Raw genomic sequence first — 13164 nt, 5'->3', positions numbered from 1 at the left:
GTGAGGCTGGAGAGAGGGAAAATAGAGTGATGGGTCTCAGTTTATTGCCAAGGCTGGCCTTGAACTTTGATCCTCCTGCCTCAGCCTCCTGAGTTGTACCACCAGGCCTGGTACCCTTTATTTAACACTTTTGACTTTTTAAAATTATGAGCATGCATAACTTTGCTAAAAAAAACAAAAATTAATGTTAAAAAGTGAAATGCCAACAGAAAATAATACAGTAAAGGCTTCAGAATTCTTCCAAAGGTCTAGCACATAATGAATGCTTAGTGGTACCAACAGAAGAATTAGAGCTTGTGTGACCTCCCTAGCAGTTTTAGATCCAAGTATCCTTTTATTGTTCTTCAGAATGAAGCAGTCTCCCTGTCTCAGAGCCATCTGTGCTTGTTGGTGTGTGGCCTGATAGAAATAAAATAACTCTCTAGCTCTCCATTATTATAAGTAGGTAGAAGAGAAAGTTCCCTCCTGCAGACACAGGGTAGTGAGGTAGTGAGGAGAGTAGGGAGAGGTCAGTAGTCTCCAGCTGCATGGATTTTGCTTTCAAAAGCTGAGTTTGAATCTTAGCTTTCTATTCCCAAGTTGGAGTCAGGGTCATTATGCAAATTGTTTCACCTTTCTAAGCCTCAGTTTATTTTGGGGGGACGGGTCCTGGGGACTGATTCCAAGGTTATGTGCATGCGACGCAAGCCCTAAACCAGAGAACTACCTCCCTGGCCTCTTTTTTAATTTGCCTAAACAGGCCTCAGGCTTGCAATCCACATGCCTCAGCCTCCCAAATGGCTGGAATTACAGGCATGTGCCACTATGCCCGATTTGGTTTATTCTTAAGTAAGTTCCATGAGGGCACAGACCGTCTATTCTACCCATCATCTCAGTGCTTTTTAATAACCTGAGGCTTCATAAGGTGAGGGCTATAGACTGGCACATAGTAGCTTAATCATTATTGAATATTTGCCAAACAGATCTAATAGATGTTACATTTTTTTCTCTGTCTCAGCTCTCTACCATTTTGATATTATATGCCAGCCTGAGTCAGAAAGCTTTGAGGTGAAGCCTCTAATGGTAAATAATAATAAGTTTCAGAACATTTATTGAATTCTATTTCAGGTCAGGCATTATTTGGAGCACTTACATTACCTCATTTAATTTTCATAAAAATATTATCATACTCATTTTACAAATTAAGAAACTGAAGCATGGAGAGATTTAGTAATCATACAACTAATACGCGGTAGGGTTGGGAGTTGAACCCAGGCAGCTCCATTGTAGAACTTGAGGACTTTAACATAAGTTAGACTTATCATTCACATGACACAGAAAATGGATCACTATTTTGTTTTTAAAGAAATTCCTTCTTGTCCATTTTAATTGTGATATTACAATTGTGCCTGTGTGTGTGCATGAGCATGTGCTGGGGATGGAATTCAGGGCCTCAGACATGCTAGATGTTCATTCTATCACTGAGCTACATCCCAGGATGGCAGTTATTCTGATGTCAAACCACCATATTTAGGTCTAGGAAAATGCTAGCTGAAGCCTGTGAGTGACTTTGTTTAGAAGATAAAACCCTTTGTGCCTATCAAATCAAGTTTCAAAATTGCTTTCCTGCTAACTCAGCATATTCTCTCCCCCCGCCCCCCCCAAAGAAAATGAATCAAGGGTCTTGTGCATGGTTACCATTTTCTTTCATTAGGTTTCTCAGGTTAAACAATGAGATCAAGATGTAGCAACCTTTCACTGTGTGGCTCAGGGGAGCCCCATACCAGCATTAATGATAGCCAACACACAGTTCTTCTCCTGTGTGATACTCTGCTCCAAGTGTCTATAGGCTCTCATCTGTAAGCCTCTCAATAGCCCTCGGTTAAACACTACTACTAGGTCCATTTTGTAGATGAAGAAACACAGGCAGACAGATTGAGTAAATTGTTCAAGGTCACATGGCTAGTGAGCTACGCAAATGGGATCTGAACCCAAACAGCCTAGGTCCAGAGTCTGTGCTGTGTTGGACAGCTCTGCTGTACTATGTTTCTGTTGCTGCCAAAGGGTCAACAAACCCTGGGAAGTTCAGTTGGAACGCTCTTTCTCTCTGCTGCCTATTTTGTGAATCTAAATGTTCTAGGGTAGAAAGGATCTGGTTGGTATGGTAAAATTCCAAGGATTTTTATTTGGCGTAGGCATAACCTGCTTTCAGAATAACCAGGTGCCAAAAATTGGATGCTAATGGATAGGACAAAAATGCACAAGGATTTGGCCTAAAGAAATAGGACCGGAAATAGATTCTTCTCTTAGGAGACAAGCCCTTTCATCATGGATTATTTTAAGGAGCATGGCCATGTTCACAGGTACTTCTTTGTAAAAAAAAAATTCAGGTCACTGGTTAGAAAAATAATTTAACGGCATGGAAAAATACCCCCACCAATGCACTGTTACCATAGGAGTGAGATGTGGACAAAGGGTACAAGGATACTTAGTATTTTATATCCCAGTACTCCTCAAATGTTTAAAAAAGACATGAATTATGCTTTTTTATAGTTATTTATTTTTTGCAGAATTGTGGACTGAACAAAGAGCCTCATGCATGCTAGGCAAGTGCTCTAACACTGAGCTATATCTACAGCCCTTTTAAGACAGGGTCTAAGTTGCCTGAAACTTGGGATCCTCCTGCCTCACTATCAAGTGGCTGGGATTTTAGGAGTGTGCTATCACATCAGCTCCTTTACGGTTTTTTAAATGGACATTATCTGGTAAGTAATTTGTATTTTGCTTAGCCAATAGGGTCAGAAAAAAAAACTTTAGAATGATTAATGTTTTTGAACTCTATTAATACCTACAAACTTGAATTTGACACCTAATGGGAACATAAGTCCAGTGAGGTCAGAATAGATGTTTCTGTGACTATAATTAGCATATAGATACATAGTTTTTTGGAATCTTGTTTTTTGATCCAATTGTTCCGCCTGTTTATATTCAATGTAATTGATGATAGAGTAGGGTTTAAGTCTATCATTTTGCTATTTATTTCTATGAGGACAAATCAGTAAAATTTAAGCCAGAAACTATCTTATACTTCAACTTTGCACATTCCTAGTATCAGCCTCCCAGGCTGCCACGTGGTCAGAGAGGGTATTGGTTTTTCATGTGTCATATTCTGTTAGGGAGACAGGAGGAGCTGGATCTCAACAGGTACCATCACACGTGTGCTACATGTATTAGGGGTCTGTTAATGACAACAAAAACAAGGTTCTGTGGTTACAAAGTTTGAAAACCACTAGATGCCAAGATTTCCAAAGTCTCTTCTGTTTGACTAATACACACCCAAACAAGGGGATGAACTACTTACTAAGGCTGATCACTCCTTAACCAGGTTCGAGGCAATGTTCCAGCTTTGGACAATTTAAGAGCTGAAAATAACTAAGACTTCCCTGGCTTTGAGAACTGGGAGAACAGCTGAGTCTTGAACAAGCTAAACTGGGAAAGGGCAGAGGTAATCTTGGAGGAATCCCATACAAGTCTTCACACTGGAGACAGCAAATCTAAGTTTAAAATTGGCTGCTTTCCATTCCAGGGCACTGTCAGCTTGAGAATGATGGTGTATGCACCAATAGGAATTCACTTTCTGGATTACATCCTCAGTCTGGATGAGCAGGTATCGACATTCAAACATTATTTTGTTCCAGACTTAAGCAAATATCAAGGTACTTACTCATTCTGTAATTTAAGTTCAAAGTAGACTGACACTACTGACTCTATGCTTCTTTCTACAAGAAACTTTTTTTTTTTTTTTGGTGGTGATGGGGATTGAGACTAGGGCCTTGTGCATGTCAGGGAAGCATTCCACTGCTGAGCCACCTCCCCAACCCAAGAAACTCATTTTCCTAAGGCAAGACATACTTTCATAATTTGTAGCTAATTAGGTCAATGAGACCTACTAGGCCGACTAACCTCATGATGTGGTTTGCACAGAATAGAATTAGGCAGAAATGACAGAATGGTCAAAGGAGATATTAGACAATGAAAGCCTGGGATCAGGAATAAAAGTTCCAATTTCACAGACTTCTCAACTCTAATGACTAGAGAAGACTTAGCAGTTTAGGACAAATTCCTGTTCTGCTACTTGCTGGGTGTGAATTGGGTAAATTATTTACTCTCCAAACCATTCCTAATCTATAGATAAATAATCTGTAGATCTACCAGTTCCATTGGTTGCTGCGAAATCAGAAGTGAGATATAGCAGGAAAAGTGTTTGGCATAAGCTGGGCGTGTTGGCACACATTTGCAATCCCAGCCATTTTAGAGGCTGAGGCAGGAGGATCACAAATTCAAGATCAGCTTTGGCAATTTAGCGAGACCCTGTCTCAAAATACAAAATAAAAAGGTCTGGGGGATGGTAATCCCCAGTACCGCAATAAAAATAAATAAATAAATGAAAGAAATTAACAGCTACCTGTGTTGAAACCCCCCTTGATTTCTTCACCCCTTATGGGACTGGTCACATATACCTTAGGAATGTTTTTACTCAACCCTCCCAACCCGTCCTCTGTTTACTGGGACTTCACTTTAATTTTAACCAAATTACCAGACCTGAACATTCAGAAGTATTCTAGATTCTGGTTTCCCTAACTGCCAGAACCTTTTATTTAAACAATAGCAGCATAAAAACAAAAATTAAAAAACTTATAAGGGGTTGGGGTTGTGGCTCAGCAGTAGAGCGCTCATGAGGCCCTGGGTTGGATCCTCAGCACCACATAAAAATAAATAAAATAAAGGTATTATGTCCAACTACAACTGAAAAACAAATATTAAAAAAAACTTCATAAGCTCTAACTTGTATCCCAGGTCTCCCATACCTAATTAGTAAGGTCTCAATTTCTTCCCTTGGCACGCAAGAACATTCACAACCTGAATTAAAAAGCCTTTTTCTCAGTCCCTCACAATTAAGCCTCCAACCTAAAATCTGCTTCTCTAACATGTTGGGAGTCTTTCAAACCTTCACAAAGCTCTTCCCTTAGTCTAGAACAAATTACTTTCTTCTCTATCTTGCAAAAAATCCTATTTAATTTCCAAGGTTTAGCTAAATTTGCCTTTTTATTTATTTATCTATGCATATATTTTTATTGGTGCCTTATAATTATGCATAATAGTGGTATTCACTGTTACAGATTCATACATGTACACTGATCTCAGAAACTTTTATTTAGGGATTTAAATTTTTTAAATTTGTTTTATTTAGTTATGACAGAAAGACAATGCATTTATGCACTTCGATATATCATAAACAGATGGGATATAATTTCTCATTTTTCTGAGTGTACATGTTGCAGAATCATATTGGTCATGTAGTCACATGTATACATAAAGTAATAATGTCTGTTTCATTCTACTATCTTCTTATCCTCACATCCCCTCCCCCCTCCCGTTCCCTCCCATCACGTCCCCCTACCTAATCTAAGGTAACCCTATTCTTCCCAATAACTGCACCCCCCCAACAATTTATTGTGAATTAGCATCCGCACAGTAGAGAAAACATTCGGCCTTTGGTTTTGTGGGATTGGCTTATTTCTCTTAGCATGATATTCTCCAACTCCAACCATTTACTGGCATAATTTCACCCTTCTTTAAAGCTGAGTAATATTCCATTGAGTATATACATTTTCTTTATCCATTCTATCTATCGAAGGACACCTAGCTTGGTTCCACAGTCTAGCTATTTTGAATTGAGCTGCTATACTGACATGGCTGTATTACTGTAGTACGCTGATTTTAAGTCCTTTGGGTATAAACCAAGGAGATGGATAGCTGGGTCAAATGGTGGTTCCATTCCGTTTTCTGAGTACTCTCCATGCTGCTTTCCATAGTGGTTGCACCAATTTGCAGTTCCATCAGCAATGTATGAATGTATCTGTTTTAACACATACTCGCCAACATTTATTGTTGCCTATATTCTTGATGATTGCCATTCTGATAGGAGTGAGATGAAATCTTAGATTTGATTTGTATTTCCCTAATTGCTAGAGATGTTGAACATTTTTTCATATACTTGTTAATCAATTGTATTTCTTCTTCTGGGAAGTGTCCAAGTTCCTTATCTCATTTATTTTTTGGTGTTAGTTTTTTGAGTTCTTTATATATCCTAGAGATTAGTGCTTTATCGTGGAGGTGCATGTGGTAAAGATTTTCTCCCAGTCTATAGGCTCTCTCCTGTTATTGTTTCCTTTGCTGAGAAGCTTTTTAAAATTTGCCATTTTAAATGAAGCCTACCCAGCCGGGCGTGGTGGCACATGACAGGAGGATCACAAGTTCAAAGCCAGCCTCAGCAAAAGTGAGGCTCTAAGCAACTCATTGAGATCCTGTCTCTAAATAAAATACAAAATATGGTAAGGTAAGATTACCCTATTTTGTATTTTATTAATGTCTGAGCACCCTGAGTTCAATCCCCGGTACCAAAACAAACAACAAAAAACAAAGCCTACCCAATTTCTCATAAAAAAAATAAATTTTTTTTTTCCTTCTTGGTATTGGGGATTGAACCCAGGGATACTTTACCACTGAGCAACACCCCCAGTATTTTAATTTTTGTCTTGAGACAGGGTTTCAGTAAGTTGCTAAGGCTGGCCTCAAACTTGCGATCTTCTTGCCTCAGCCTTCCGAGTTGCTGGGATTATAGGCATGTACCACTATGTCCACAACCTAAACTGTTTTTGTCTTCTTCAGGCTCCATGTATCATTTAATCTTTAAATAGAGCATTCTATCTATGCCTGCCTTTCCCAACAGACATACATTTTTTTTGAAAAAATATATTTTTTAGTGGTAATTGTACATAATACCTTTGCTTTATTTATTTTTAATGTGGTGCTGAGGATTGAACCCAGTGCCTTGCACATGCTTGTCGAGTGCTCTACCAATAAGCCACAACCAGAGCCCCAGACATACATTCTTAATTTAAATTTAAATGTTTTTCTATTTGCTCCATTATTATTACTCAGAGTAATTGTGGTAATAACATATTTGAAAAGTGCTCTGTGAAATATTATAAGGCAATATGCCCTTACTTTTCCAGCTCAAGGTATGAATATTTTGATCAAGTCTAGGCATTAAGGATAACCAGCTTGTATTACAGCTTTAAAAAGAATGGGTGGTCCCTGAGCAGTCCATTCAAGTAAGTATCACACATAATGAGAAACCACAAGATGTATTCCAGTTAAGAGTATCTGTAAAAACTTTTACTTTTGGTGTAACTTTTAATACAAGCATCTGAAGTCTTAGATAGACAGTAAAGTTGATCCTCTTAGGAACAAAATATGGCACGAGTTCCAGAAACAAGGAAAAAAAATATATTTTTGCATTTCGGCTTTTCAGTCACTATGCAATGATTATCGATTCGCCAAAGACAGTAACAGATAACAGAGAAAAGGAGATATGAGAAACATCTTTTATTTCTTCTAAAGAGGTGAAAATAAGTAAGATTTCTTATATTTCTCACTCGAAACTCTTAAAAATGCAATTTCTCTTTTCAAAGCACATGCCATCTTAAAAAAAAAAAATCTTAGCAATATACATTTGCACTCAAAGAAAAACATGCAGCGCCATTGTCTTCTGACAAAATCTGCATTAAAACCCCGCGGGACTTTCTGCAAATATGTTCCCCCTTTATTTAGGAACTCCAAACCACAAACATTCAGTGCAATATTTATTGTTTCTTATTTCCGTAGGAAACACAGGACCAATGATGTCTTCTGACTATAACTGTTTCCTGATGGTTGAGCAACAGTCTCCCTCTGCTTTATTTTATAAAGTAATCTCTTTAACTGATGTAAGGTACAACTAGAATTCAGTAAAACTTGAGAATCCAGGTGGAGGATGGAGGAGAAATACTTAAGGTCTACCCTGTGCCATAAACTTAGGGAAAAAATTTACACAGAACAAAACAAACAAAACCAAAAAAAACAAAACAAAAACCCTTAGATTTTATCAATGCACCCTTTAAAAAAGTGTTGTTTTTTTTTTTAATTTCTGAAAGCAGCTTAATGTGAATCAAAAGCAGTTCCTGAGTAACTGCAGTAAACAGTCTTTAAATACATATATATGTACACATATATATGTACATACATATACATATATATTTGCAACTTAGCTCATTTTGGTTCTGCCTTAATTTACCTCCCCAGAGTTTAGCTCAATCACAGTCCCTTCCTTCCTTTCAGTTCCCAATGTGCAAATATAATGGAATCTGCTCTGGGAGTTGGCATGGTGCAGACGTTTCTTGTTATTCCTTGTGTTCATCTGCATGTCTGACAGGCCAGGTTTCCAGAGACACTGCAGGTCACAGTTTTCTCAATCTCACAAAACCTGTGAATTCCATGGACCTCACGTCTTCTTCATCAAGCGCCGTGACTGCCACGAGTGTAGCTTGTTGTAGGCTGTCTGAAGCATCTCTTCTATGTGACTTACCAACTGAAAGACACAGCAAGACACTTAACCACAACTAGGCAAAGGCAGGGGCAGTTAATGCTCCCAACTCAAATTTGGCACAGACTTTCTAGAGTATTGTCCTAGCTGATCAGTACTTCCATAATCAACAAGGGATGTGCAAGCCCTCTGCAAAGGTATTAACAGAGAGATTTTGTTGTTTTTGTGGTTTTGGGGACTGAACCCTGGGCCTCACACATGCTAGGCAATCACTCTACCACTGAGCTACACCTGGAGCCTATCTGACACATTCCGTAGGGAAAAGTAAGGGAGATGGTATGGTACAGTGCAGAGGCCAGAATGACCTGTTTTGTCTCTGTTGTGATGTCTGCCCTGTCATTAACCAAAGAAAAGATATTGCGCAAGTTTTAACTGTGCTCTAAGTTGGTAATTTCTGGTTTTAAGACACTGGTCTGTTGACCAAGGCCAGGATGGTTGTATCAACATTATCTTTTACAGAACATATGAAAAATGCCTTACTCTCTTTTGCAGTGTTTGGGATCAAACAGAGGACCTCATACATGCTGAACAGGAACTTTATCAGTAAGTTACATTCTCAGCCCCCAGGAATTTGAATTTTAAAAGCCCCTGCAGTTAATTCTATTGCACAATTTTGTGAAGCATTTTTTTAACTGTTTTTAAGGGTCTTTTCAGTTTCAACATTTCAGGACTGCAATGTAGAATAGTAGGTTACAGAAAACTTAAATGGTTTAAATGCTTCAAATAATGTATAACATCACATCTTAGGTTAGGACTGTAGATCTGAGTGAAAAATTTTGCTCTCATCATATGTGTAACTAGATGTTAGCCAGATCACACTGACTGAGATAGAATGAATTGGAATATTTCATTAGAAGTGTACAGGGTTTATGTGGTTGGAAGTTAAATCTGTAAGTCAATTCTGGGAGGATGGGGATGGAGGCAGGGAGGTCCTAAAATACTTTTAGTGTTTCAATGATTTAGATCTGAGAGCTATAAAACTAAAACAAAAACTTAGGCTGGGGATATAGCTCAGTGGTAGAGTACTTTATACATAAGGCTCTGGTTTCAATACACAGAATACTTCCCATCAATCCCCCTCACTTGACACACCTATTATGATTATTATGATTGGTAAGGTTATGGTATCTGGCTGTCTGGAAACTATAAAAATCAGTTATTCTACTTGATAGGGAACAATACCAATTTGATAAACACCATATCCTTCTGTAAGGCTACACATGGTCTCAGAACCCCTTTCAATATAGCGCTCCAAACAATTATAATCAACTAAGAAGGCACAAGACTTCAAAACTTATTTGCAATGCTCGGCCTACTGTTGAGAGACATTCCCAACTTCTTTTATGATTATAAATATGCAATTTTTATATTTTGAGAAAATGCACTTAGAATGCTTAAGGAATAAACACTTGGAAAAAGTCTTAAATAATAAAGATTTTTCAGTTTTTAATTTAATTTTTTTCTTTTTGTGGTATTGGGGACTGAAAGAGTTGTGCTCTATCACTGAGCTATCTTTTTATTTTTTGATATGGGGTCTCCTTAAGTTGCTGAGGGTGGCCTTGAACTTACAACCTTCCTGCATTAGCCTACTGAGTTGCTGGGATTACAGGGCATGTGCCATCATGCCCAGCTCATTAACCAAAGAAACAATATTGTGCAAGTTTTAACTGGGCTGCCCTATCTTGAAAACCGTTTTACAAGCTTTCAGTTGTAAGCTTTTCGGCAACAGAAAAGAACGAAGTATCTGCTTATTTACATAAAAGAAAGCACACTTACTACAAAGAGAAAGAAAATTAGGTCAAAATCAGATAGGTGCCTTACATTTGTGCTTAATACTGTCTTCAAATTTTTTTTTGGAATGGGCAGAGCTTTGTAACTTGGAATCGTTCCAAATTACTTTTCATTTTCACTACCTAAAAAAGACAGGAAACAAACTCCCTTTCTGATTCTCTAGTTTTTTATTTTATTTTTTTAAAAATAGTTTGTTTTAGTTGTAGCCGGACACAATACCTTTATTTTATTTTTATATGGTGCTGAGGATCGAACCCAGTACCCTGCACGTGCTAGGTGCGCTCTACTGCTGAGCCACAACCCCTAGTTATTGAAATACTAGGTGTTGTGTTTGTATATATTATTCTTCACAAGTCATCTCCAGAAACAATTGCATACTACACATAAACTATGTTGTGTGGTTGAAATCTGGCCTTTTAAAAACAATGCTAAGGGCTGGGTATAGCCTTTCATCTACATAAGGCCCTGCATTCAATCCGCAGCACTGCAAAAACAAACAAACAAACAAAAGACAATCCTAAAAATCCTGGGCACAAAGTGACATTTTCACTTATTCATTTTACCTGCTGTAAACAATCAGAACTGTTCAGTTTATTGGTACTAATTCTGCCTTTCCTTATGTTGCTAGGCTTGTGTTGCTTAGTTTTTCCAAATTAGTAATATACATTTTTTAGGAATATACACATATGTATACACATTTATACAAATGTATAAAGTAAAATATGGAGAGGTCATAATTCACCATGCATTTTTAACAATCATTTCTCCATGTTTTACTTTATACACTCAGAATATCTGAATGATGGTAATATCTCAGTACATTTCCTGATTGGTGAGTATATGTACTTTTTTATATAATCTTGTGAATGAATGACATTTTACAACTAAAAAACAGTACACTAAGCAACAGAAAAGAACAAAGTATCTGCTTATTTATATCAAAGAAAGCTCATTAGTTTACTACAAAGAGAAAGAAAATTAGGCCAAAATCAGATTGGTGCCTTACATTTGTGCTTAAATACTGTCTTCGAATTTTTTCTTGGAATGGGCAGAGCTTTGTAACTTGGAATCGTTCCAAATTACTTTTCATTTTCACTACCTAAAAAAGATAGAAAACAATGAATTACAAAGAAATCTTGAAAGAACATAAAAATATATCTATTATATCCTACTACTTACTCACAGGTCATCTTTGATATTTTGGTTCATAATTCATAGCCTTCTAGATATTTTGCTTTGTGTGTAAATGTATAAAAAATGTACATGCTCTTACAAAATTTGACTTGGCTTAATGTGAATCTTTGAGTCAGTAAATACTCATCTAAGTCACTATTTTAAATAGATGTGTAATATTTCAATGTGAGAACATACCAGATGTTTCTCTTTTTGGTACCAGGGATTGAACCCAGGGGCACTTAACAGGTGAGCCACATCCCCACCCTATTTAATTCTAATTAATTAATTAATTTGGTATCAGGTATTGAACCCTGGGGTGATTAACGTCTGAGCCACATCCCCAACCCTTTTCATATTTTGAGACAGGGTTTTGCTAAATTGCTGAGGCTGGTTTTGAACACACAATCCTCCTGTGTCAGCCTCCTGAGCCACTGGGATTACAGGCATGGGCCAGTGCCTGGTTATACCAGGTGTTTCTTTAACCAATCAATCCCCTTCTGGTAGATATTTAGGCCATTTCCAGTTTTTCTTTCTTACTAACAGAGAAACATTTCTGTGGTTAAATATTTATACACGTTATTATTTCCACAGGTTAAATTTCTAAATGTTGAGTTTCTAAGTCAAAGAACTTATGGAAGTGGAAAAAAAGGTCTCTTCTCTTAGCAAGTAGGCCAACAATGATCATTTTATTCTTCTGCAAATTACTGGGTAAAAAAAAACTTTCATTGTTGCTTTATTTTAGTATTAGTGAGTCTGGAAATTTCCTAAGTTCACTGGCTGTCTGCATTTTTTAGTGAGTTGCCTCTGCTGCGTCTTCTTTTTTATTTTTTAAAAAAGTTTTTTTTTTTCTTCTTTTTTTCTATTTTTTTAAAATAGAGGTTGAATGAGCACTTTACCATTAAACTATCATCCCTAGCCTTCTTATTTTTTACTATGAGACAGGATTTCCCTAAATTGCTCAGGCTGGCCTCAAATTTGCAGTTCTCCTGCCTCAGTCTTCTGAGTACCTAGGGTTACAGATGTGATTATACCTGGACTGCCTATTGTTCTCCACCCCCACCACTCAGTACTAGGGTCCAAGTATGCTAAGCAAACATGCTATTACTGAGCTATACCTCCACCCCCTGCCTGTTCTTTTTACTGAGATCTTTATCTTTTTCTTTCATTTTCTGATTTTCGTTTTTTTTGGTGCTGGGGACTGAACTCAGGGCCTCCAGCATGCTAGAAGTACATGCTCTACCACTGAACTGTACTCCCAACTTCTTATCCTTAACAAATGTTTAAAGAGCAAACTATATAAGGAAAGCTATTATTAATGCTATAAATATTTTCTCATTTGTCAACTGTCCTTTACTTGGCTAAAAGGGTTTTGGTGTTAAATACTTAATGCTGGTTTGGGGATGTAGCTCAGTGACAGAGCACTTGCCTAGCATGTGTGAAGCACTGGATTCAATTCCCAGTACAGAAGGGGAGAAAAAAGGCTATATTTGTTGTTAGTTCTCATTTTGGATTTTACTATCAATGAAAATGTATCAAATAAGTAATTTTACACATATTATTTGTTTTGGGCCACTGTTCTTCCATTATTTATTATGGCATGGAGTTATGTTTAAGTTTAAAATTATATGATCATAAATATAGAACTGATCTAGATCTGAGATTCCTAATCTACGAAATGGGTAAAACCAAAAATATGAAGACACAGTGAGGAATAAATCACATAACATATA

General features: G+C 37.2%; 1 protein-coding gene across 1 annotated transcript in view; it reads right to left on the bottom strand.

The window, feature by feature from the left end:
• Positions 1 to 6790: 6790 nt before the first annotated feature.
• Gtf2h1 (general transcription factor IIH subunit 1) overlaps positions 6791 to 13164 on the bottom strand; it is a 28129-nt gene continuing 21755 nt past the window's right edge. Inside the window, exons 12-13 of the mRNA XM_048788204.1 lie at positions 11265 to 11357; positions 6791 to 8452 (exon numbers count right to left, since the gene is read on the bottom strand). Of these exons, the coding sequence (XP_048644161.1) occupies positions 8366 to 8452; positions 11265 to 11357 (180 nt within the window). The 3' untranslated portion in view covers positions 6791 to 8365. The remainder of the gene's footprint in view (positions 8453 to 11264; positions 11358 to 13164) is intronic.

Source organism: Marmota marmota, unplaced genomic scaffold (genome assembly GCF_001458135.2).
Source record: "Marmota marmota marmota unplaced genomic scaffold, marMar, whole genome shotgun sequence".
Taxonomy (NCBI): domain Eukaryota; kingdom Metazoa; phylum Chordata; class Mammalia; order Rodentia; family Sciuridae; genus Marmota; species Marmota marmota.
The sequence above is the reverse complement of the archived record's forward strand: the minus strand, read 5'-3'. Positions and strand labels throughout refer to the sequence as shown.